The 27,221-nt window shown below is 26.5% G+C and overlaps 1 protein-coding gene across 2 annotated transcripts; it reads right to left on the reverse strand.

The window, feature by feature from the left end:
* Positions 1-236: 236 nt before the first annotated feature.
* LOC145840620 (uncharacterized) lies at positions 237-27,199 on the reverse strand. Of its 2 annotated transcripts, none has more exons than XM_082947934.1 (16): positions 27,070-27,199; positions 23,497-23,594; positions 23,085-23,259; positions 21,866-22,007; positions 20,324-20,406; positions 17,425-17,673; positions 17,221-17,365; positions 16,782-16,890; positions 15,464-15,668; positions 15,316-15,401; positions 9,699-9,943; positions 8,980-9,082; positions 8,778-8,922; positions 8,086-8,238; positions 5,147-5,353; positions 237-758 (listed from the first exon to the last, which is right to left on the reverse strand). In XM_082947934.1, exons 3-16 carry the CDS (start codon positions 23,244-23,246, stop codon positions 660-662), a joined length of 2,133 nt encoding a protein of 710 aa, XP_082804060.1. In that variant the 5' UTR covers positions 23,247-23,259; positions 23,497-23,594; positions 27,070-27,199; the 3' UTR covers positions 237-659. The 2 variants fall into 2 exon arrangements, with proteins under 2 accessions (XP_082804060.1, XP_082804059.1); XM_082947933.1 differs by lacking the exon at positions 27,070-27,199 and adding an exon at positions 23,742-23,879.
* Positions 27,200-27,221: the final 22 nt, after the last annotated feature.

Raw genomic sequence — 27,221 nt, forward strand, 5'->3', positions numbered from 1 at the left:
TATCTATTATTAACCATTAACCTATAAAATATATAAAAATTATTTTTATTTTTAATAGACTCATGTATACACCTACTTTGGCTTCTATTCTTTTCTTACAGTATTTATTTTTTTACAGAGCTCCGTTTAAGTTTGTTAATCCGTTAACACACAGAAATATGTGTAAGTGTAATAAAGAAGGATACTGTATAGTTTGTTATTATTATCTAGATTATATCAATATAACATCAAAACTGTTTAAATTATATATCATTTTAAATGAATTACATGGTATAAGCAGGTATTTTAATTTTCTGCACTAGATAGGCTAACCCTGTTAGACTAATTTAGTCTGTTATACTACTAAAATTAAACTTGTAAACTCTAAATTATTTGTAATTAGCTTTGAAAAACCATTAATTAAATAAGCTATTTTTAAAAAATATACAAAACATCAAACAAGACTTATTAAATTAAAAAATATTTGGTTGTCTACTAAAATCTGTTGACTTTTTAATTGTTGGCCTTTTTTTTTTGAGTGAAATAAAGATAAAATTACTGTTTTTAAAATAATGCAGCAAAATAAACAAAACAAAAAACAACACATCAAATCTTAGCGATTAAAAAGAATAGAAAAAGTGTATATAAACATACAACATAAATATTTTTAGTTGAATTGTCTAGCTAAAGTATTTTTCAAAATCCAAGGTCTTTAGTTTTTCATATTCTTTGATTGCTTTCAAATTGTTTGGGTCTAGCTCGACAGCTTTTTTCAAGTGCTAAATAAAAAATTATAAACATAAAAACTGCTCGTAATTTTTAAAAATATACTTAAACAATTTAAAAGTAGCCCCCTAAGAACCTGTTCCCTAATACTGCATGTTATATAAAAATTTCAATTTTTTTTTAACATTACTGTTTGTTGAACACTAAAAACTAAAAAAATAATATAATTATGTTTGACTATCAAGCTGTTTTAAACTTAAGTCATTGGGTGTAGTACTTTAATGCATGTTTATTTTTCTGGTGAATATCATTCTGCTATAAGTTAGAAATTATAAAATTTGTGTACATTAACTAATAAGGTTACTAAACAAAAAATATAAGTTTAGTTTCTTTAAGATAAGTTTTCAGGCTAAGAACGTGTAACAAAAACCCAATTTAGATTTATAAGTAATACTTGGAAGTTTTTGTAAAATTGTAATATAAAATTTATGGAAAACCTGAACGTTGTTGAGGTCAGTATGTACTTTGTCTTATGACTGGTAAAATCATTTTTTTAGATTACTTACTGTTGTCTAAAAGAATTAAATTTGCGTATCTATAATTGCATAAGTTATTGATAAATTATATTCACATTTAATAACCGAAGGTGAACAACTTATTTTCTTAAATTTTAAAGTTTTAGATTTCTTATACAGCGAATAGTTCTAAGATTTTCAAATCTGTACTAATTTTGTGCTGTAATTTTGCTTAAACATTATAAAAATTTTACCTTTCTTCTTATTTTTCAGTAATTAGAAAAATAATACAACAGTTTAAAACGATTAATGATGTTTTTTAGAAACATTATTATATCAGTTAAATAATAAAAGTCCTCAGGTCGTTTTATAAGTTTAGGTAATTTTAAAATCTAAGTTTTAGAAATAGAAATAAACTATGATTTTCTTTACTACAAAATTTAAAGAAGGATGCTAATATGAGAGTTTTATTAATTTAACACCATACAACTTTTCAAACAAACGTGTTTTAAAATCAACTTTTTTACTCAAGCGTACTAAGTTTAATTGTTGTTTATACAAAATTTAACTTTATTTATCTAAAGTGACTTTTAACATGAATAAAAGTTTTAAAAGAAGATGTGAAAGTGGCACCACAAGTTATTTGGCAAGTGGAGGTGCATATACACGCAGGTATGATGAAATTATAATCGACATACCAAGAAAGACAAATGCGTTGATGAAACTGTTTTATGGGATGAAAAGTTGGCTGATCATTAGTGGCGTATGATTGACTATTCAGAGTTAAAGAGAAAAAATGGAGTTTTACTCAATCCTGAAAAATTCCAGCTTGCACAAAAAGAAATAGACTTTTCTGGATTTACCGTTACGATATCTGAAATTAAGCCACAAAAAAAGTTCAAAAGTGAATTAAGGGATTTCCTATACCTAAGTCGCTAACAGATGTGCGATCGAGATTTGGTTTAGTGCACTAAGTATCACATTATGACCAGTTGACATCTTTGATGACTGTGTTCAAACCGTTACTAAGTCCCAAAACTAGGTTCTACTGGAACGATGAGCTAGCTGATTCTACAAGTCAAAAGAAGCTATAGTTGCAGCCATAATAAAGTAAATACAAATTTTCGATTTGGGAAAGCCCACTTGTATACAGGAAGACTGGTCCACAACTGGTACAGCTTATTTTTTGTTGCAAATGCAACGCTCTTGTAGCTCTGTTGTGCCAGTATGTTGTCAAACTTGATGACATTTTGTTTTGGCAGGTTCTCGCATTCTTAGACCTTCAGAATCACGTTATGCTGCGGTAGAGGGAGAAACCTTGCAATTGTTTGGGCACTTAAGCAATCACGGTATTTTACACAAGGATGTGATAATTTGTTGTTTCTGACTGATCACAAACCAATGGTAAAACTATTTGGAGACAGAAAACTTGATGAGCTTGCAAATCACCACCTTTTCTAGTTGAAGCAGAGATTGGTGGCAATTCTTTATAAACCTGGAAAACTACACATTGAATTAGATTAAATGTCTCGTCATCCGGTGGAAACCATTTATGAAACAAAAGATGGAGTTGACATAAGTGGTTCTGAAGTTCTAGCTGGGATACGTTTACCAGAAAGTGAGTGTATCATTGCAAGTCATCAAAGAGGTGAAATTTTCAAGATGTGACTTTTGGCCAGGCTAAAGAAGAAAGCTCGAAAGATAAAGAAATGATGAAGCTTATTCATTATATTCAAGCTAGTTTTCCACAGATCAAAGACCACCTGCTATAGAATAGCATGAGTTTTAGATAATTCGCTATTCTTTATTTATAATGGATGGGGTCATCATGTGTGGTGATCGTAAAAGAGAACTTGATCATAATAGGCTTCTATCACCTAGCAGTATATTTAGGATGGTGTGAGTAGAATAGTTATTCTTTCATTATTATAAGATTTGTTTTTAGAGTGCTGCATTCTGCTCATAAAGGGGTCACTGCAATGAACGAGCGAGTAAAAGCGATTGTTTATTAGTCGGGAATAGCAAATGACATTCAAGGTTGTCGGAAAAATGCAATAATTGTAACTTAATTGCTTCAAGCAATCCTCGCCTACCTCCAATTGAACCATTGATTCCAAAAGTTCCTTTTAATTAATTGTGTGAGATTATTTTAATTTCAAAGGGTGATACTATTTTGTAGCTGCTGACAGACTTTCAGGTTGGACAGAACAACAAAGAATCTAATAAGGTACAAATTATTCTGGTTCAAAATGGCTATGTAAAGCTTTGTCATTTTAGGTGTTCCAGTTGAAATATCTTCAGATGGAGGTTCAGAGTTTTCTGCAAAAGTTACCAAAGATTTTCTGAAACGATGGGGTTTCAGAAATGGATACAGAGATTAGATGACACACGATGGGGCTCATCGTATGTCATCTGCATATCATCCTATGTCAAATAGTAGGGCGGAATTAGCAGTAAAGGCCACTAAGCGATTGTTAATGGAAAGCGTTTAACAGAATGCTACAAACTTTACTTACGCTAAGAAATACGCCTGATCCAGTATGCAAACTATCCCCTCTACAGATCCTTTTGGACTAAATTTAAAGGACTCATAACCTTACATCAGAAAGAGTGTTCGCAGATCTCAAATTTGTGACGTAATGCATGGAGTAAAAACGAAGAAGCTCTTAGGTCTTATTATGTTAAGTCACTCGAAAATTTAAGTTAGCACACAAAATCGTTGCCACCACTGAATTGCGGTGATCATGTCATGATACAAAACCAAACAGATCAATTTCCTAACAAGTGGGGAAAGTAGAGTATTAGTGGAACTAAAAGATTATCATCAATATGTTGTCAAGGTTGATGGACCAGGTTGCTTAACTGTTCGAAATCGCAATTTAAAAAAAAAATTAATTCTCCCGGTTGCAAATCTCTAAGCAGTATCCCTTATCTGAAAAAAAACATACCACTGCAGATGTTTGTCTTTTCTGGTTATGATGAGAAAAGAGATTCCAAGTTTAATTTTGATGTTCTGCGCTCCCAGAAGAGAATAACTTTCAAAGCTGGAGATAACTATGGCAAGATTTGCAACGTTAAACCAGCTACCTTCCTTTCACCTGAAGACTCAAATTGCTTGGGTGCAAGCCAAACCTCTACAAAGCAGAGAAATGGTGTATTGTGTCGCTTGGATTCTAATAACAAATCTAGGTTATCTAAAAGAAATTTTTTTGACGATGGAGTGTCGCCAAAGAATGAACTGCGTCGTTCCGATCGTTTAAGAACCCGGAGAAGGATTTACGATACCATAAGTGGTGCCTATAAACCTGTTTAAACTGCAGTTTATATTAATGCTTTTATTCAATTGTAAACTATGTTAATTGTATCATTTTAGTGTTTTTTTTTTCCTTTTTCGGTTTAATTTCGTTGATTTTTAACACTGAAAACTGTAATAACTTTTATTTTAAATGATTTATTTTGCTAGCTAATGAATCGTTTCATCTTCTTCATAGATAAAATCTGGGGGAGATGTATAAATATTTATTTAGCTTTCAGTATGTTTTGTTGTACAGATTTTATCACTCTTGTAATTAGTTCGTGAATAAACTCAACTAAGAAAGATATTTATTTAATTATCTGCAAAAAAGAACCCATCATACATTTTTAAAGCTCTATTTTTAATGCTTTTAATTTTTAATTAGAATAAGTTTTCTATTTTGTACTTTTAGATTACCGTAGTAATAATTTTAATTTTTGTATTTCAATTACCGAAAGTAAATTTTTCAACAAAAACATTAGCAAACATAAAAAAAAACACTGTGTAAAAACTGTGAATACACTGCGTTGGTCTTTACGAAAATAAACTAACTTATGTAATTAAATACCTTTAATCACACATGTATAAATATTTTAAAGTCTCTGTAAGTAAAGTTTGAACTCTAACTTACGATAAGATTTTCCTTCCATGTAATTTGTGACTGTCGTTTTTCGTTTTTATGATGCAAAAACTGGCTCAAACCTCTTAGTCTACTAGCAATTTCGAGTCGTAAATAAGAAATTTGTGACTTCAAACTTAATTTTTCGTTTTGTGGTATTAAATTTGACTTTAATCTTCGGTTCAACTTTTTTAAGCACAATTTGTTTGTGTCAATTGCCTAAATATGCTTATATGTCAGTTAAGTAGTAATAAAAATGTGTATGAAATGTTTTAACGTTCTACTCTTGTAAATATGTTAGATATTGTGGTATTGAAAGTAGCATCATTAAAATTAAACTTTAAATTACTCTTGAAAGAATGTTAAACAAAACTTATTTTATGAACTAAGTACATGAATTAGAGTAAAAACAACAAGTATACAAAATTACTAATATCTTTATAAAAAAATGTAAAAAAACATATTTAATCGGTTTTGTATATTTAATTGTATTTCGACAGATTTTATGATAAATTATTTAATCATCTTATTTTGTTAAAATAGATAAGGTAATTTTGATAATCGAATAATAAATGGTTTTAGGTTATTTTCTTATTAGTATATAAACAAACACAGGTTATTAAAGGTGTGTTATATATTTTAATCAGTTGAAAACTGTACTACTATTCATTTATAAACATGTTTTTCGAAAACCTTTACTTCAATATAAACGAAGAAAACTAAGTATGTAGAAAATTTTTTGATATTAACATATTTCCTAACATACTATAACAAAGTTTATCTATTGATGACTTACAAATGACTTACAAAACAGTTTTAGCCTTAGCGTTTTCGATTTTGCATGTGGTAAAATAATTGTTAAAACATTCACAAAAAACACATAATTAAATGAGAATAAAATTTTTAATACAGAACTAAGAAAGGTATCAGATTGGCTTATGGTAAACAAACTCAAACTAAACCGTAATAAAACGAGAAGTATGCTTCTACATCAATCAGAAATATTTTTCGAAAACATATAGATCTTAATGTAAAAACAGGTAAAACAGCTAAAAAAATAAAAAATAGTTATAAATATTCGGGAATAATTATAGACAGAAGTTTAAATGACCAGATCATATAGAAACTATGAAATTAAATGTATAAAACATATTAAGTAGATTATATAGTACAACACATTTCCTAAATGAAAAAGCAGCTGTTTAATCTTGAATACTCTGTTTATGAGTAATGTTAGATATGGCTCGTTGTGTTGGGAAGAACAAATAAAAAAATTATAAATTTTATTATGTTCTCATAAACAGAGCACTTAGATGCATACATCATAAGAAATATTACGATAGTTTAAGGAAATTTAAAACTAATAATAAATATTAAACATTGATTTCTGTATCTGAACGAATTAGATCTTTTTGTGTTTAAAATTTACAACAATTTTTTACCAGATAACTTTAATTATTACTTAAAAATTGTACGTATATTCATAGCTATTATACGAGTTCTTCACAAACTACTTTATTCCTACCTAGATTTAACAACAAGAATGGTCACAAATCGCTAGCCTGTCAAGGTAATAAATTATGGCCTACTATTGTGTTTAAAAATTGAAAATTATTTTAGAAAGTTTGTTGATGAACTTAAAAACTATTTATTAAATAGTGATAATCAAAGTCATAAGTGATGATTGCAACTCGTTTATTTACTTTTGTTTAACGAGTTAATAATAATTGTCACTTTATACTAAAATATTTTAGTTTAAAAAGGGATTAGTTTGGTTACAATAACAGTGGCTAAGTATAAATTACAAAATTTCAATCTTATTATTCTTTAGATTACTGTTTTGAATTAACTTCATAATTATTACAAACTTCTTTTTTTCTAGCATGTCTATGTAAAATTTAGTTATAGATGTATTTATTTTAAAAGAGAGTTAAGTACATATTTAAATGTTAAGGTCAGATTACTGTTTCAAAAAAACTTAATCTTCTTTCTTGAGGAAACCTTTTTTTTTCTGCTTGCAAGTATTGTTTAAATTTTAATAGTTACATTTTTAGGCCTAGAAATATTCAAAACACAAAAAAAAATTTTAAGTAGAAAGAAAATTTGTTGCTATTATCATCAGTATTCTTTTTTTTTCTAATTAAATGCATAGTGTGTAAATGTTACCATACTTGTTTTTATATTTCTTGTTATAAAAGTTAAGTTAAGTTAATGGTTAAATTCACTTCTTTAAAAGTTATATAACAGTTTTGTTATTTATAAAAGTATAAATTTATTTTACTGTTGTATTCAAATTACTAAACGAAATTGTATAGTTAAACTTTTAGCATATAATACAATTAAAATTTAACGTAAGTATATTTCAGCTTGTTACGCTTTTAACTTCTTTAAAGAAGTTGTAACCTATCTTTTAAGTACTTTTATGTTTGCTATCATTATTTCGTTTCATAGGTTAAATTAAAGTTATTTTTCAGCTCTTAAAATTTTCTCTACTTCTATTTTTTTAGTTTAAGCTTAGACTGTATTTTCGTTTTTATGTTATTAGACAATTTTTGGAGTACATTTTAAATAAAACATTTTTAAGTTAACACATTACTTAATTAGTTTTCGTTTAATTTTACTTTCTTTCGTTTTATTATTTGTTTTATTTCCTAAAGTTTAAAAGTTTGTATTATAATTTCTACTAGCTTGTAAGAAATTGTAAAATAATGCGGTTTACGACTCGATAACCAAAAGGTTCCTTTGCACACCTGGTCCTTAGACCAAACTTTTTGAGCGCTTTTTTTTTATCTTTAAATATACAATAATTGTCGTTATCAACTTTCGGCTGATAATTTTTTCAATTTGAGAGTAATAAAAGTTTAAACAAGTTTTCAAGGCTACTAACAAAATATAGCTTTATTTTTTAGCTTATAATCTTTTTGAAAACAATAATGTTTAAACGAATTTACCTTTATTGTTTGTCCATTTCTATCATAATATTTTACAAGTAGTTTCCATATAGTATCTTTATAATAACAACCCCAGTCTAATGGAATCAATTTTTCACGGCTTAATTTTTCAATTTCCCGCCACATATTTTTTTGACTTTGAAAAATTTTCAGCTAAAAAAAATTTACTTGAGGTTTTATATATCTTTGTGAATTCTTTTTTTATTTAATAAAAATCTATTTTGTACTGACTGTTTATATCGTATATGATAAAAGTCGAAAAACTATGGTGTATGACTTATCTTTTGTTTAGAATAATTTTTGTAAAACAACCTAAACTATTTGTTCTCTACAAGTATCAAAAATTATACTATATATTATTTGAAATGTAAGTAATAGTGTTAATTTAATGATTATTTTATCACAACTTTCATTTAAACAGCTTTTTTTTGCTATAGATTTACAAAAACACTACGGTAAAATTAAATTGTCTTTTAGATGTAGTAATTACAAAAGATTTAATTTATGTATGCATGAAAATTTAAACTTTGAGTATCACTTTCTAGACTAATGTTTTTCTGGTATAGTACATTTAACATTTTTTTCTAAATATCAATTTTCTAAACAGTTTTTAGTAACTTTGATTAGAAAAACAACTAGAAAGCATATTTTATGTATTTTTTATTTAATTTTTATTTTACTTTCTCAAATACCTTTTCATAACCTGCTTGTAGAAAATCATCTTTTATGTCTTTAGAAACAAGCTCAAGAATTTCCAGAGCTTCTTTTGAACTATTTAATGATAGTTTACTTGCAAAGTGAATAGCCTTATTCAAAGCTCGGTGTTGTAATACACACCTAAAACATTAGCATTTGTTTTTCATTACACTTTAAAGTAGACTAATTAAAGAATACCTTTTTACTGAAACAAAATTAGTTTCCGATTTATTATTGTAAACTTCATCACAGTTTATATAGTTGTTCATTTTATAATAATTCTGCTGAATATCAGAGATTCCTGTAAATTGAGTAAGTAAAGCAGTTAGATATTTTAAAGTAAGAAAAAGATAGTATAAAAAATTAATTCAAACTTAATAAAATTGTTATAAAGAGTTTAAGTTAGTTTTTTTTTAATGAGGTCTTATATTCTTCACAGTATTAGACACTGGTAATAATTTAAAATTTCTTTTTAATATATAAAAGTTGTTTATGTTGTTTAAAAACTAAATCGCAAAATTTCAAGTCTAATATTTTTACAAAAAAAAACGCACGCAAATCAAATGTTTTTATCTTTTTGGTTTTTAATGAACAATAACCTGTATTAGAAATCGATGTTTCGCAAACATGTTACTATATTTAAATCATTTAGAATTTCGTTGAAAACTTTAAATTAAAAGTGTTATTATAGTTGTTAACTATAATATTGTGGTGATTTTTTTTAGAACTATACCTGTTTTTAATGCTTTTGAAATTAAAATAAACTTTAATATTAAAGTTGACCTTCTTTAAGTTTGGTTCATACTTTAAGCTTTTAAAAGAAGTGAAACTTTAGAAGTATTTTATTAAGAAATAGTATCTTTAAAATTTAAGTATAGTTTTAAATTTAGTATCTCTTTTATACTCTTTTTTCAAACCTTCAATATTTTTTGGCATCATGTCCAAAAAGTAGATAAAGTTCTTATCGCATGAAGAAATATTTCCATTGCACAACAAGTTTTTGACTATTTTGAATATTTTTAGTTGTAATTCTGAGCTTAAAGAAAGTTTGATTGCTTTTACGAAGCTTAAAACTGTTGAAGCCTCTGTAGCTTTGATTTGAAAACTAGAAACAGTATTAAGAACATCCTTTTCATCTGCATGACCGGAGAAAACTAGTTTTCTAAAATACCATGGTACAAGTTTAAAACTTTTACGACGTTTGTAGTAAACCAAAAAACTAGCTGTAGTGTTTTTAATTTTTGCCTGGGACATTTGTAATATGTATACTTTTTAAAATAATAAAAAAAAATTAAAACTATATATTAAAGTTTAAAACATAAAAAAACTGATAACATAACTATTAAACCAAATCAAAGTGTAGTTATAATGCTCTATTTGGGGTTATAACTAGTGATGTACCGGACCCGGATCCGGACTTTTTTTCAAATTAGAATGCGGCCGGAACCGGATCCGGACTTGTTTTTTCAAATTAGAATCCGGCCGGAACCGGATCCGGACTTTTTTTTTCAAATTAGAGTCCGGCCGGAACCGGATATAAGACAAAAATGGCAATATCCGACCGGACCCGGACCCGGATAGTGAGTCCGGTACATCACTAGAATAAACTAGCCTGAGTCAGAATGAGGTTTTTAAAAACTGAAAAAAAAAATTTTAATCTAATAATAAGTAGAACAGCTAGCCACAAGGTTTACAAATTTAGGTGTTATTTACAAGTAAAAATCTGAATTCAAGTTCTTGAACAAAATACACTAGAAAATTACAAAATATTGAAAACTGGATCAGCTCAAACTCATTCAAAATCTAAAAGAAAACTAGCCTGAGTTTTTATAAAAAACTAAACTATCCTGAGGCAGTCCAAGGTTTTCTAAAATTCCTAAAAATTTTCAAACTAGCAGGGTTGCCACTGTTTAAGTCAATAAAGCTAGCTAGAGTGAGTATAAACAAGCCTGAGTCAGAATGAGGTTTTTAAAAACTTAAAAAAATTACTTTAATCTAATAATCAGTAGAACAGCTAGCAAAGGTTGACAATTTGTTGTGGACTGAGTTGTGGACTGATTGTGGTACACTTAACTTATTAGTACTACCCATCATAATAAAATCCTACCTTATTTAATTAATATCTAACAAATACTAAATTCTAACTGAGACTACTTTCTATAATCAGACACGACAGTTTTGAGTGATGAATCTTTTATATAAAACACAACAAGAAATACTAGCATATACAAAATTATTAATTACTTTGGTAATACTTTAAAAACTGGAAGCTATTTAAATCTATATCAAAAGACTTAAAACAAAAGACTAAAAATTAAATAAAACTTTTAGTAAACAAGAAACTGTAAAATTTTTAATAAACTATTAAACTATAAACCTGGCTTAAATATTTAAACAATTACACACCTGTTGAAATATTCACTTTTAAAACAAAACACTACTTACAATAAGCATTCACAAAAACGTTCAAGATATTTTGTTGCTTCAAGCTATACACAAAACTAACTAACTGCTTACATATAAACTGCCTGTCATGTTCTGATGTTTTATTACATCAGTATTTAGTTTGAAAAATTTCGTCATATGATTCTCCTTGGCTCGTACATTCAACCGTATAAACTCTAAATATTCTCTGAGCTCAACTTTAAACAATAAATAATGCAAGTATTCATTCCTAAGTTTTAAATTTTACAACATATGTAAAGAGTTGCATTTCATGAAATGTTTAATTCATAGTTTAAATGTAAACAAATGTAAATTAGTCACGTGTACAAAATGAGCCAATCACGGTAGGTGTTTAATTTTAACTGACGAAAATGACTCTTATTAATTTACACAGGGTTTGTTTATGAAAAAGTACTTTTCAGTATGCTCTTTTTTACTAACTAGATCCCAATCGGCCGGATCCGGACTTTTTTTTTCAAATTAGAATCCGGCCGGAACCGGACCCGGACTTTTTTTTTAAATTAGAATCCGGCCGGAACCGGATCCGGACTTTTTTTTCAAATTAGAATCCAGCCGGATGCGGATATCAGACAAAAATGGCAATATCCGGCCGGACCCGGACCCGGATAGCGAGTCCGGTACATCACTAGTTATAACCAACTTTATTTTTATATTCTAAAGTAAATGTTCTTTATATTACTATTTCAACGTAGACGGGTTATAAATGCACAAAGGTTCATTTTTGCAAAAAGGGACACTGAAGGCACAAAGACGCTTTTGCAAGAAGGGTCATTTTTGCATGAGGGACAACGATAACTTTGTACGAGAGTAAAAAATATATATATATATCAAAAAAATTAAAATAAATAAATACCATTTGCAACTAAAAAGTAAGATAGTTTTATTCATTGTTAATTCGAAGCTTTTCGTCTTACTTCCATAAAACTTTATCAAGAATGAAAGATGAGTTAGTAGTTAATTTTACAATAAGTTTGTAACTTGTAATATTATGACGTAAACTATAGACATTTTAGAATCGAAAAGTTAATAACTGTAGATAGTAAATGGGCAAAATTTTAAACAAAGTTATAACAGAATCACTTAAAACATTTAAATCAATATATACTTAAAACTATTCGTTTTCCATTCAAAGTTATTTGCGTATTTTAAACAGGGTTTTCTTCCTCAATGACCATTGAATCTAAACCATAAAGGTTACTTATTTTACATCACTTTAAAACTTTAAAATTGTCATAGATATTTGTGTAACGGCAGGACTGGCAGTTGTAGATATGTTGAAATATTGCGCTGTTTTTGTCGGATCCTTTGTGATCTTCGATTCGTCGGAAAATTTGTCTGGATGTCTCTCCAACGTAGAAGATGTTCTGATCTTCAGAGCAAGTATATTTATAAATGACATTCGCATCGAAAACTTCCGAGCATTTGCTTTTGTTGTTTAAATAGTTGGATATTTTCTGCTGGTGTGTACGGGTTTGATTTCTATGTTGTACTTTTGAAAAACCGATTTTATACGCTTTTGGAACTTCAATGAGGGATTACCTACTTAAACTGTTATGAAAAAAAGAGTTTTAGTTTTCTTGATTTGACTTGTTTATGCTTTGGTTATTTGATTTATTTTTACGTAATGTTGTCAACTTTGTATTCTTCTAAAAACTTATCGATTTTAATTTCTATCAACTGTTTAGGATATTGATTCTTTAAAAGTAAATTTTTGATTCTAAAGAGTTTTTCTTTAAATGTCAAAAAATTAGAACTAATGTTTAGTGCTCTGTTTAAATAAAAAAATATTAACCTTAGTTTCCAAGCTTTTGGACAAGTAACTGTGTATTGCATAAATAAATTATTGTCTGTTGGATTTCTATATACAATGGTTTGTAGTTGATTTTAAATCTCTTTTATTCTTGTGTCACGAAAAAATAGTTTATTTTCGTTGGGTCTTTCTAGGGTGAACTGCAGATTAGGGCGTATTGTATTCATTTTATTGTAAAAGGTATCTAAATAATGGTTGTTTTCCATAAGGACAAGTATGTCATCTACGTATCATGTGTAGAAAATAGGTTATGTTTTAATACTGTCTTTTAATTGGGTGTTTTCTTTGATTGTTATAAACCAATTTGCTAAAAGATTTAGTAAGCACTTTTACTATCTACAGTTATTAACATTTTAAATCTAAAATATTGTTTACGTCATAATATTTTAAGTTAAAAACTTATTGCAAAATTAATTACTAACTCGTTTTTCACTCTTGATAAAGTTTTATGGAAGTAAGACGAAAAGCTTCGAATTAACAAGGAATAAAGCTATGTTACTCTTTAGTTGCAAATTATATTTATTTACGACGAAAATCCATCCAAGAATTATTAAAATAATAATAAAAAGTTACCGCTCAATGGTAAGGTCTAGGGGTAACATTGGTAGTATTAAACGATAGAAACAAAATATATATATATATATATAAAGTAAACCGACCAAGGGTTAGGGGTAATAGTAATATCAAGAAAAAAAACGATAATAATAAGAAAAAAAAAATACTAAGTAAGAGTAAGGGCTAGGGGTAACAGTGATATAGTAAGGAAATAAAAAGTATTATAAGTACTGATAAAAATTAAATAAAAAAAAGTTTCAACCCCTGCAAAACAATCTTCGTGCAAAAAAATTCCTCATGCATATTTGACACTTACCCATTCCTAATAGTATAAAGTAGACTTAAGAAGTGTTAAAATAATATAAAGTAGTATTATGAGTTAGTTTGGTCTACAATATAGATACATATAGTTAGCTTTAAAAAGGTCTTTTCACCTAGAAACCTTTAAGTAGTTACTATTTAGCTTAGGCTTGTAAACAAAATAAATGTTTTTTTAAAGCAGTTGTTAACAGGCTTTAAAAAGTAAAGGGTCGGATACGGATTTACAAGAAAACGTACTTTGCAAGCCGCCATAACTTTGAAAACCTATAAATCAGGGCTTCCAAACTCATTTTCCTTTCGCCCACTTAACAGAAAATAAAATATATCCCTTTTAATCAGATATCGCTGAATTAAAATAAATATTTGTTGGGTAATCAAATGCTTATTTATAATTGAATAAAGAGCACATTTGTAAATTTTCGTACAAAAAACTTGAATTTTGAAAAAATTTTTTTAAATAAGTCGCAGGCCAGATAAAATAGAAATAAATAATTTTAATATACTCATAAGTATATTGTATCAGTTTTTCATAGTTTATGTACACGTTTTGTTTAGCTCCTAATATGTCTGCTAAAATACAATATTTTTAATACAATTCGAATTTTGGTCAAGCTTATTTTAGTATAGCTAATAAGTGATGTTTATTCTTAAAATTGAAAAAAAAAAACAATTTCAATAGCGGAAAAATGTTATAGAAAATAACCTTTTATTTTAGACGGTAGTGAAAATAATGTGATTTGTCTACGTTTTTATTTGCGTATTTAAATTTTCGTAAACGGATATATGTTATTGTAAAGATGAAAAAAAAATTTGTACATAAAAAAAGATAAACTTTCTTTGCTTTTAAAGTAAAATAGACAACGTTTTGAAAGCACTGGCATTCGGCAGTTATGTGGTGAGCTTAACATTTTGAAATAATTCAGAACGTTTCTTTAAGAGATGTAGTCCGTTTGTTCTTAAGTTTTAAGTATGTCCTTATTAGCTTGTTAAACTGTATATTTGTGCTCATTTTTATTGTTATAAGTTTTGTAATAGTTATGTAGTGATCATTTTTTCCGTGTTGTTTAGTTTGTAAATTAAATAAGTCTTACAATTTGTATATTAATTTAATCTTCTATATCCAACACCCACATATATCCCCATTTATCTAACTCGTATGTACTAATATACGTTACATTAGCATACCAGAAAAACGTAAAACCTCATTGAAATCAATCCTTTTTAATATCAGCTTACAGCTGCAACACTTAACAACAGTAAAAATACCATAAGGTATATTAATGCTTTGTTATTTAGTACGCTGTAGTTTTAAATTCATAGCAAGTTATAAGAAAACAAAGTAAATATGTAATTGAATTTTTTTACATGAAACTATTACTTACGATTGGTATTCTGCCAGTTTATAACGAGGCAAGTTTTCTTTTGGAATTAATTCGATAGACTTTTTGTAATAGTTTTTGACTTTGATCTAAAAAAAAAACTAATAATGAGTTGTTCAAAATTCATTTCAAACACGTAATGTTTTATTACAATTTCTTGGTCGGTCTTTAAAAAGTTTTCATATGTTGATGCCAAAGATAAAAGAAACTTTCCTTTTACTTCACTTTCTGACTTTTGCACTGAACTTTTAAAATAGGTAATTGATTTATGTTCTTCTTTTAAATTGTTTAGAAATAATTTTCCTTTTTCATATTGGAGGTGGCTATCATTTGAAAAATCACGATTGATCGTACAGCTAAAAAGTTTAAGTCGTAAAGTTAATTTTATTAAATCTTAATTTAGTAAATTTGAGTAAAGTTGATTTAAAACCAGAAAATATGATAACTTCATTGAGCACAACCATTATTCATAATGTTCAAAACAATCATTACTTAGTTTTATGTACATTTCATACACATAAAATTTTCTATTTTTTAAAATTAAACAAAAATGTTAAGACCTTTATGCTTTCCTTATAATTTATTTTTTGCTAAACAGTTTTTGATGGTAAGCGCAAGTCTGTTGTATTTTTGAGTTAATTTAAATATAATAATAGTAACTTTTTGTTAGGAATTTGTTTTGTGAATTACATGCTTCTTATAAAACGCTGTTTTTATAGTATGTTACAGCACTAAACTTATAATTAAATTAACTCGCTTATTTTATTTAAAAACTTTAAAAATGTTAGGCTAAAGTTATTTTCTAAGTTCTATATACAAGTATTAATTCACAGTATTCCAAACTATCCTTTTAAAACTTACTAAGAGCTCAAAGAGTAAAGTAAAACCCGAGCTGCTAAATAACATTATACTTTAAAATTTTCCTTTATTGCTTGTATGCTTCTCTTAAAACGATATTTTTGTAGTATGTTACAGCACTAAGTTTAAAAATAATTGAACTTGCTTATTTAATTTTAAAATTAAACAAACTGTTAGGCTAAAGTTATATTCTAAGTTCTAACATAGAAGTTTTAATTTGCAATATGCTAGATTATCCTTTTAAAATTTACTAAGAGCTCAATGAGTAAAGTTAAAAGCTAAATAGTAAATTTCATTAAACTTAAAAGTTTACTTGTATAAGACACTTAAATTTTAAACTAAAAATTTTATGTTAGTCAACTTTAAATTTTTATTTCAACTGAAAGAAATAAAGAAAGAATTGTTTTATTATTTTTATCTTATACTTTTATTTGCACTAAAACAACATTTTAAGACTACATTCAAAGTGTAAATACTTGATAAATTTAGGAAGTTTTAAGATGTAAAATTTATATCTATCAAATTTTATCCTTTGAAGTATTGTACTTAAGTTTTAAAAGCTACTTTAATTTAAATGTTAAAAGTTTTTTATTGAAATTATGTTTTCTTACTTAATTGCAGATTCTCTTGATACCCATTCTAAAGACCTTATATTTGATAAACGTAGCTGTTGTAGTATCAAAATTATCAAAATGAATTTTGAAAAAACACTTGTTATCTCTGTAAATTAAATTAAAAGCTAATTATTAATGATATATGAGCTGCAAAATATTATTTTAAATTAAGTTTTAAGAATAAAAGTAATAATAATAACTATACTGTTAATGATTAAATTATAATATTAATAACAACTTGATAATTCCTTAAAAAACTATTTTTTGTAAACAAAAACTTTTAAGTATTTTAAATCAATCCATGTCAATTCCTATCAAAAATTTATAAAAAAAATAACTTAACTTTTCATAAAAAATCTTGTACAATATTGAATGGGGAATTTTGTAATCTAAGAAATAAGTTGATATACAAAGAAAAAAGTAATAAAAAAATAACTTTCAAACGTTGTCAGTAGACGAGCGAGAACTATACTAAAGCCAAGACAAGACACATACAGTCCTACTACTGATGCTGAAGATGTTATTTTAATGGATAAAATCAAAGGAGCAAATAAAAGAATCAATCCATATGTTATTACTTTCTATAAAAATAATTTAAAGATAAGGTACTTTTCTTTGAATATTTATACAAAAAACTTACTGAGTTTTTTCCTGAAGCACTAAGAAGCAATACTAATGCGACCACCATAATATTGATCAAAGATACACTTTCATTTAGTTCTTCAAAAGTCAATTGTAGATAAGGAAAGTTTTTGTGGACTAGCATTGTCTTAATAACTGATAATGTTTGCTTTAAGGTTTTAAACAAAGGATTAAAACAAAAGTTTACAGTAGAATAGCTTGTATAACTATAAGCAAACCAGGACACAAAGCTGAAAGCAATAGGAACCTGTTAAATTCATGTAAATAAAAAAGAATTCCATAAAAATTATTACAATTTAATTTAGTAAAGTTATCAGTTACTTTAACTTAAGTTTAAAGTACTTTAGATTTTTGTGTAATTGATGACTTGTTTAAATAACTTTAACAACTTTGATTTAAGATATAAAAAAGAGTTTAAGTAGGATTTTTTTCGGCTATTAAATAGATATTAAAATATATTTTTACAGTAAGATCTGTTTTTAGTCCTAAAGGTAAAGACCATATGTCTAACAAACATAAAAATTGCGTGGTTTAAACGTTTGAATGCTGTTGCACAAACAGTTATATTGTTCAAAACTCTAGGCATCTTGAAGCCGGAATTAAAGAGCACATTCCAAAGTGTGTTAGAGTACGTATTTAAAATCAGTCAAAGAAAATTAGTATAGCAACTTCAAATGCAATAAATAGGTCTTCAATAGAACATTTAGTTCAAAATCTAGTTTGTGGAAGAAGTTATGATGAAACAAAATTTAAAATATTAAGAACTTGTAACATTATTTTCAACCTGGTCAAAACTAAAGGCATATTCATTCATTTAAAACAAAGTTATGTAAGCAGAAAGAATTTGATTATTCATTATCCTTGTTTAGTTAACTAGTGATCTCATGTTGTATTTAGTTATGTTTTTTTAGAATTTTCATTACTTTTCTATTTTGTATTTTTTGCTTGATTAATTTATTTCTGATGTAACTATAAAGCTATGTAAGTTTAAAGTCTTCTTTACTTTGTTGCAAATGTATCACACTGATAGAAATTTCTTGAAATATGCTTGTGTTGAATAAAAGACCTTGTTTGTTTTTAATCAAGTACAATAGCAAAATAATTTTAAAAATCTTCTAAAAATATGCATATAAAATTTTTATGTTGTGTTATTTAAGCTAATGTTACACTGGTAGATGCTATATAAATAACGCTAAGAAAAATTATTTATACTGTTTTACATGTGTTTCCAGTTTAATATCTGATCATAAAACTTATATGTACGTAAAATATTATTTAAGCATATACATATATGCTTAGAAACAGAAATAGGATGTTAAATACGAAAAATCTTGACAAGAAAACTCCCTTAAAAAAGCTAAAGCAATCGTTTTTGCACGCAAATGCTTTATTCAACTTAGGACATTTAGCTGCTATAAAACATTAACAGCTTAAAATATTTGTAAATATTGTAACCTATATATATAGACAGAAGGTTTTATATGTAGGTTACGTTATGATAACGTGTTTCTATTATTTTTTCATTGTTAATTCGTAACAAAAACCTTTTTTAATTTTACTACACATTATATTATTTTCTGTAACGTTCAGAGATAATTTGTTAAAAATGTTTTATTTTTAGTTAGTTTTGTATAACTAACTAAGAACTAAACCAACATTATTGTTTACTGTTAAAATCTATTTAGATAGAAATTTAATTCGTCTTTATTATTTTATGAATTTATTTTCATTATTGTAGATTTTCATTCTTGATTTGTTTTAGTATGATTTTTAAATTTATGTTTATTAATTTTGTAATTACAGTAAACATTAATGTTATTTTTGCTTGTAGTTGAATATAAATTCGAGTTTTTCACTCAATTGTTACATAATTCTATTTATTTTTAATGTTTTTAATAACACAATTTTGTTTCAGTTTATTCTTACTAGGTATTGTATTGATAGTCTTAGTGGAAAAATATTAGAGTTAATATATTTTTCAATCTTTTTGTTTATGTTTTTAATGTATAACTATCAGTTTTGAGTCTTTGATTTAAATAGTTTAATAAAATTGGTAATCATTTATATCTTAAATAAATGTATACTAGAACACTAGGTTGCTTTTTTAAAGTAACTTCTTAGTTAATAATTTTTAGTTTAATATTTATACTATGCGCGCCAAATCTTCGCCCCAAACAGATCTATTAGTTTATAAAATACTTGTAAAAAACAACTAAATTTAAGCATTTTTGTAATAAACATTTACAAATATACTTTTAATTTAATTATTTTTAAATGGAAAGTGCTATTTTAAAGATCATTTAAATACAATATTGTTGTTGATTAGATTTTTTTTGTTTTTACATTCAAATTTTCAAAAATACATAGACTTGCAAAAAAAATTTCAAACAGAACTAGTCGGCAAAAGTTTCTTTATAAAAAAATTACTTCTGGAAAGTTGCCGATTTTAGCTTTAGAAATTTTTGTTTTCAATTATTGCATTCTCTTTTTAATTATAAAAGTATGTATTTATAGATAGATAAACTTAGTATATACATCAGATTTTACTTAGTTTTATTTTATTTTTTATGATATATGTTATAATTTTTAAAGACTCCATAGAGCTTTTTATAACATATTGGCATGGAAAATGTAAAGTTGAATTATATATTTTCATAAAAAAAAAATTGTTATTTTTTAAACTTTAAGCCATTTATAGTTATTCAAAGAACTGTATTTAAACTTATATATTCTTGAACAAATACGAACTACTGTGTATTTATTTTTCTTAACTAAATATAACTTTTTTTTTTAATCTTATAAATGTAGAAAAAAAAACTGTAGTATCAAACAGAAAAAATGTATTATTAAGAAAGTACAATTATTAGTATTTTACCAAAAAATCTTTCATTACTAACCTTTACGATAATATCAAGACTTTTCAAGTCGAAAATTTTTGAAACTGAATAGATACAGATGGCAGTCACAATAAAGATCAATGCTGAAAGTTGAAGACAAAAGGTTTTAATTTTTAAACAAAAAACAGTTATACCGCTTTAAAACTAACAGTAAAAATTATTTCGTTTTTATGACAATTTAAATCACGACATTTCAAATTCTTATAGCTCATAATTTTCAAGTAGCCATATTTCGAAAAAAAGTTTTAAGATAAAAAAAAGTGAATTTAAAAGTCCAACTAATAAAAACTATAGAAGTATCATTTTTTTCTTATAAATAATAATACACAATCACTCGAGTTATTAGAGTTTGAAATGGTGGAATTTGTCTTATCAGAAATTTGAATGTGGTGCACCTAACTTTTTGCGCATTGCGTTCTACTTTGGTGAGAGTTTTTCATAACATGGATGTACTTTTTGCAGTAAGTTTTTCTTTTATTTTAACTTTAAATATTACGTTAAAATGAAACAGTTTGATTTACTTATTTATTAACTTTAAAAATTTTAAAAACTTAGGTTTTAATAGACTAAGTATTTTTTTTTTTAAAAGGGTTTACTGGTGCATGTACTACTCCTTCAATTTTAACCGACTTTATTTACAAACTTAGCGAACATTAGCTGTTTTGTTCTTTATTTCTTCAATACTTGTGTCTAACTTGTAATTGATTTTTAACTGTTAACCAACATTTAATATTTACTAGCAATAACTTCAAGTTTATTAAAAATAGTTAATTATAACTTTTTTACTTCTTGTTACAAGCTTGTGAATAGTTTTGTTCAATTTTAAAATTTTACAAATATTTAGTCCTGGACAAGACGTTAAATTTTATCCGTGTTAATAACCGAAAGGTTCTTCGTGCACCAGGTCCCAGGACCAAAAATTTTGAGCGTTTTTTTTTTTTTTGTAGTTCAAATAAACTATATATAGTGTTTACTAACACTGCGTTTTACGTGTTTTTTTCAGATTTATAACACTGATAAGCCTATTTAGCAAGAAAATTGCTTGTAAAATACTTTTAAAAATTACCTTAACAAATAAAAATTATTTTATGTTTAATATTATTTTTATGAATACTTACTTTTGTTTGTATTATAATGACAAAATTCTTAAAATAGTTATAGACGCTTACTTTATTTTTATTTTTTAATTATTCTAAGAGCAGCAATTTAAAATAATTTATAGTCAGCAAATAAGGTCAGTTCATCCCATTATAAAGTTTTCCGCAAAAAATATCAAAAAGTCTAACGTTTCAAAACTAACAAGCTTATATTAAAGTAGGCCTGGTTTACTTACCGCTACACTAAATGAAATGCATATTTATATATAAATTAAAATATAGTAGACAAAAGAAATTTTATAGATTGAACTAGAAAAATATAAACTAAATTATCTAACCTATTTTAGTTTGAGTAACCGTTAAAAATTTGTTCACAGGAAATTAGTTAAACGAATATAAAAATTATTAACATAAAATGTGTACTTATAATTTTATACAAACTAACAATTGGTTTGATGCAGCTGTAAAAGTACAAATATTAGAGGAATCAAGTAGACGGTTTTGCAATTCGGTTTAGTCATTTCACACAGTAAAGTCTTAAAAGTTAAGCAACCTATCAGAAGTGAAGTCCCTGTAATGTCGCACACCTGCTCATATTAAGTACTTATTAATTATTTCAAAAGGTTTTTAATCAGAAGTATTATATATTCTAGAACCATTTAAGTTTCTTCATACTGTTATCTTTTTTCTCTTTTTATATAGTACTGTTGTATTATACACGTCTTACTTTTATACATCAACAGTGTAGTGCAAAACAAAGAAACCTTTTTTTTTATCTTACAACCAAAATTTTAAAAACATTTCTATCAACAATGGTAAAACGTGATTACATTACTTATATAGAAAAATAAATCAACTTATTTTTATTATACTATGTAATAATTATGCTCCATAATTTTTACAGCTAAAATGACACACTCTGAAAGGGACCCTGTTTCAAAAAAAACTTTAATAGTTGCTAGTTTTTTTTTTCAGTTATTAAACTTGTTATATTATATCAAGTTTAATAACTGAAAAAAAAAACTAGCAACTATTAAAGTTTTTTTTGAAATCAATTAATCAGGTTCTTTATAACGAAAATTGCTATTATAGCTAGAAAAATAAGAAAAAAAACCACTATTTAAAATTAGACAGTTGTAGAAAACTTATTTTTGACTGTTATTATGCCTTTAAATATTGATAAATAATTAACACTCGTTTTCAGCAAAAATAAATAACTAACAATTCTACGAGTAAACAAAAAAACTTATTTAACAAGTATGCAATTATCTATATAATTTGTTTTTTTTTGTCACAGAGTTACTCGTTTTTTAAACAAAATGATTATTTATAAAAACGTAAAATAGTTTTTCGAAAAAAAATGAAAATGTTTCCGAAGTACCCGTAATACCTAGGCATAAATTATTTAAAGCAATATAAAAAACACTTATTTCAAAGTATCAATTTTATTATAAATTTAAAATTAATAAATGAAAATAATATGTTCATTATTTTAAGTTTAAAATAAATCTTAGTTTGATCGAATTACAGCTTATAAAAACTTATTTTTATTTTTACATGTTGAAAAGTTTATTAGCTTTAGTTTATTTTTTTAGTTATATTCTAATCCTAGAGCTTGTTTTTTTCAACTAAAGTTAGGGGTTATTAAAAAACAAAAAACTTACTAGCTCACAGTGAACTGGGTGACTACTAAAAATCATTGAAGCATATAAAGAAAATGTAGAAGATAGCTTGAGTGAAAAGCAAAAATAGTAAAAGCTGATACAGCACATTGTACGAACTAGTGCATTTGTCAAGATATAATACAAGTGTTTGTATTCAATCATATCCTGTAGTAGCCTGTAATTTTAAGTAAAGATTAAAAAAAAATCGTTTTATAATAATTAGTTAAGAGTAAAAGTCAAAAAATAAAACAAACCAACGAATTCGAACCATTACAGTGTTACAAGTTTAAGGTTACTATTTTGTAGTTGTAACTCTTGTTAGCATTAATGTTTATCAAAAAAAAAGAAAATATGCAAATATTTTGAAAAAATATAAACAAAATTATTCAATACAAATTCTAATAAAAACTACTTGAAAAGTTTCACAGTAAATACTGAGTGGTCTTTTAACTCATTGTAAACAGGAATTCCACGTACAACAACATAATCTCCACTAAACCTGTATTCATTCTGTAGAAACCACAAAACTTAAATCTAATATTTAGTCAAACTTTTGAATATTGTTTTTTTAGATTTTTTGAAGTATACAGAATGTTCTAATATACTTTTAGTAAGATGCTAGTTTTTTTTTAACAGAAAAAAATGATTAATTCTCACCTGAAAAGCTCTATCTACAATTTTAGCACCAAATATCTTATAAAGTAAAGATAAATGAGCTACAAAAGACAAACAAACAATTAAATAAAAGTGAACATATGAAGTTTTTTTATTCATTATAAAAAAACTTAAATTTAAATTTTCTTATACTAAACTTAAAATAAATCTAGCTTATATAAGTTGAGTAAAAGTAGACTATCAAATGTAAAATGCCTACGGCTAACTTGAAACCTTTTTTTTTTTTGAATAAAAACCGTAGCATGTTTAAAATTAACATTCTAAAATACATATGCTGCACATAACTTTATCATGTTTTTGAATTAAGTTTTTATTTTTTGCATTTAAATATAAATAAAACTAGAAAGGTATGCAAAAAAATAGTAAACGTTTAACTTCGTTTAACCTTTAAGCTACAAAATGCTCAACTTTATAAATAAAAAATAATAAGGCAAGTAACTAAGTTGTAGCACTTTATATTAAAATATTTTATTTACGTGTTAACATTCAAGGTTAACACTCAATACGTGTTAACATTCAATGATTCATTAACAATCAATGCCTAAAGTATTTAGCAAAAAACCTAAATATAAAATTATTAATAAACATTTGTTATTAACTAAACTAAGTATCATAGTTTCTAAAATATAAAATACATAAAACTTTTGTTTTAAGAATCTTATTATGAAATTTTATTTTTACTTTAATAGAAACAACTTAAGACAACATTCGTTATTAATGTAACCTATTCAAATAGAAATATTTAGGAAATAAATAACGTTAAAAACTTTTTTTGTAAACATTTTGTAGAAGAATAACGGTATTATCATACTTACTTTTTAATTAATGTTCAACTACGTACTTAAAAGTTTTCAACGTTTAGCTTACAAGTAGCATATTTTTCTAATTAAAATAACTTATGATAAACTGCTTAAGTTTTTTTTTTGTTTATAGCTTTTCAAGTTTTCATTTGGTTCTTTTTTTAAATATAAATGTAAAACTTTTTTAATTCTTCAAAAATGCTCTTTATTTAATTTAACTTTTGAAAAGAAATAAAAGATAAGGTTCGAAAAGCTTCAAGATTATAAACTTATAAAAATAAATATTATAGTCATATTAAGTTACAAATAGTGTCTAAACACAAAAAAAATTCTTCCGACAAAAAAATTTGTTTATATCTGCTTTGACACAGAAATTTTATTAATCTAATTAGTTCGCGGTCTGGTTTTAGTGTTATTCAGATTCGGATCCGAATCCGGTCGGATCTGGCCGTCTTTTGCTTAAATCCGGATCCGGCCGGATCCTAGCTGATATTTGACCGGATCCGGATCCAGTTAGTTTGGAAAGACTTTGTTTTCCGCAATCAGCTTCTTTCAGTTTTATATACTTAGATTATTGTTTTTTGAATGTTTAATATATATAAAATTAGTCAGACGAAACATACTAATGAAAGTTTAGTTAATTCAATAATTTGTTGTAAACACACAGGGGTGACAAATTCGCCTATTTTTTATTAATTTGTAATTTCAATTTTCGACAATTTTTGTGTGTTGGCGGTTAATGTATTATCTTACTGAGTCGTTGTTCTTTATAAGCTGTATTTGCACTAATTTTGTACATATTGTTTATAAATTGTTGTTTCTTATTGCTGTTATTAACTTAAATTTCACAAATTAAACTATCTGTAACTGTAACACTGGTTGTTATGATTTCTCACCTATATTTAGATAAAAATTAAAATACTAAATACTTATTTTCTTATGTTTAATATTTATTTTCTTAAACATTTTTATAACCATGGAGCAGAAAAAATTATATCTTGTCCGGCACCTCCACCATAAATATAAGACTAAGAGGAGTTTTAAATCTATGTACAAAAGTAATCCCTTAAGACAGGCCTCAAGGGTTACAACTGGTGACTCGACTCTGATTTTGACACCCAACCTTCTAACTCAGGGAATGTTTAAAATGTCACAATGGCAAACTATTCAGGCAACAGGACTTTAATAGTTTCAGGCAAAAACCCAGATACGGCCAGTGTCCCCACTCCCAGTCAGGCAGTAAATCATTCAGACAACAGGACTGTCAGATGCTCAGGCTGTAACCAAGATAGGGTTAGAGTTTCCATCCTAAGTGAGTTGACTAAATCTTCAGAAGAACAAATAAGGGAACTAAAACTCTAAAATGAAGAGTTGGAGAGGCAGAAAGCAGCTAAATTACTAGAAGAAGAACTCTACAAACTCCAGCTCCGAAACCTTGAATTGAATAGACAGATAGGTCAGGAGCACCAGGCTAACCAGGAAAGGAATGAGGTAAAGTCAAGAAAAAAAAGGTATGATGTAATACAGAGTCTTTCTACTTCTGTAAGGCAACCCTCAATACACAGGGAAACCCCAAAGTTTGCAGCTAGCGCTAGATATACAAACCGTAGATGTGGCAATCCAGACATATGTCCTATGAGAAATGTGAAAGTTTTCATTTCACAAAAAGACTCATATGACATCAATAATGATAAATACAGACCGTACGGCCTGAGAGGGAGAAACATCTTATCAATTATGCAGAGAGTTTCATGATTAACTCATCAAAAATCAAATTTTTAGGAAGTATTCAGATAAATGTTAGCTTCTTAGGTTTTAATCACCTTAAAGTTCGGTTTCTCAGGAAATATTCAGATGAAAATCATTCTCAGGTTTAAAAAAAAGTCTTTATATTTGAGTCTCTATTGAGACTATTTTTTCCTATGACTTAAATTATTTGGATTTTTTTTCGAAAATGTTTTGATTCTTGGAGATTTTTTATGTTTATAAAAGCGAATAAGGGTGGGAGTTATAGCAGCCTTGTTTTTTTATTGGTTTTATAAAAATGCATTTTTTTACTAAAATGATAGTTTACTCAAAATTATGCAAAATTAAAAAAAAAATCTTAAGTGTTGAACTGATCACACGATAATGTTACTTAGTTGTATACGCGGGCCTGGCGATTACTGACTATAAGGCGCTAATATAACAACATCGTTAGACAGTTTCTTAAACTAAAGTTTAGAATGACTTAGCTTATTAATAAAGTCGTTTTATCAAATGTGAATTAAACTTCTACTATTATTCTAATAGATGATAAGCGTTGATTGAACCTAAGCTGCTGTTTATTGAAATAGGTTTACGAGGAGTTAGCGTACTTAAATTAATATTTATTAAAGTGGTAAGATTGTTTGAAAGCTTAAACTACTTGTATGATGAAATTGAGTCTAAATTATGGAAATGTATTTACAATGAGTTCAAGTACAGAAAAAATACAACAAACTGCTAAAAAATAACACAAAATCAACTACTTTGACTTAAAAGTCGAGATGAAAAACAGTCGCCATCGTAACGCTAGTAATGATGGGAAATACATCCCTTTTTATAAATAAATATCAATACTGAAATAAATGCAACCCATGGCTCTTAGTTGCGTCAAAACTCAAAGCAACTAAAGCCTCGC

Source organism: Thalia democratica, chromosome 7 (genome assembly GCF_965202585.1).
Source record: "Thalia democratica chromosome 7, ktThaDemo2.hap1.1, whole genome shotgun sequence".
NCBI lineage: Eukaryota > Metazoa > Chordata > Thaliacea > Salpida > Salpidae > Thalia > Thalia democratica.

Excerpts from the sequence above, each read along its gene's own strand:
- LOC145840620 (XM_082947933.1), bottom strand. The coding sequence starts at position 23,858 with ATGAATAAAAAAACTTCATATGTTCACTTTTATTTAATTGTTTGTTTG. Across the intron at positions 23,260-23,496 it reads TTTACTGTGAAACTTTTCAA|GCTACTACAGGATATGATTG; the intron begins GTAGTTTTTATT and ends TTAAAATTACAG. Across the intron at positions 16,891-17,220 it reads TCTACTGACAACGTTTGAAA|AGATAACAAGTGTTTTTTCA; the intron begins GTTATTTTTTTA and ends TTTAATTTACAG.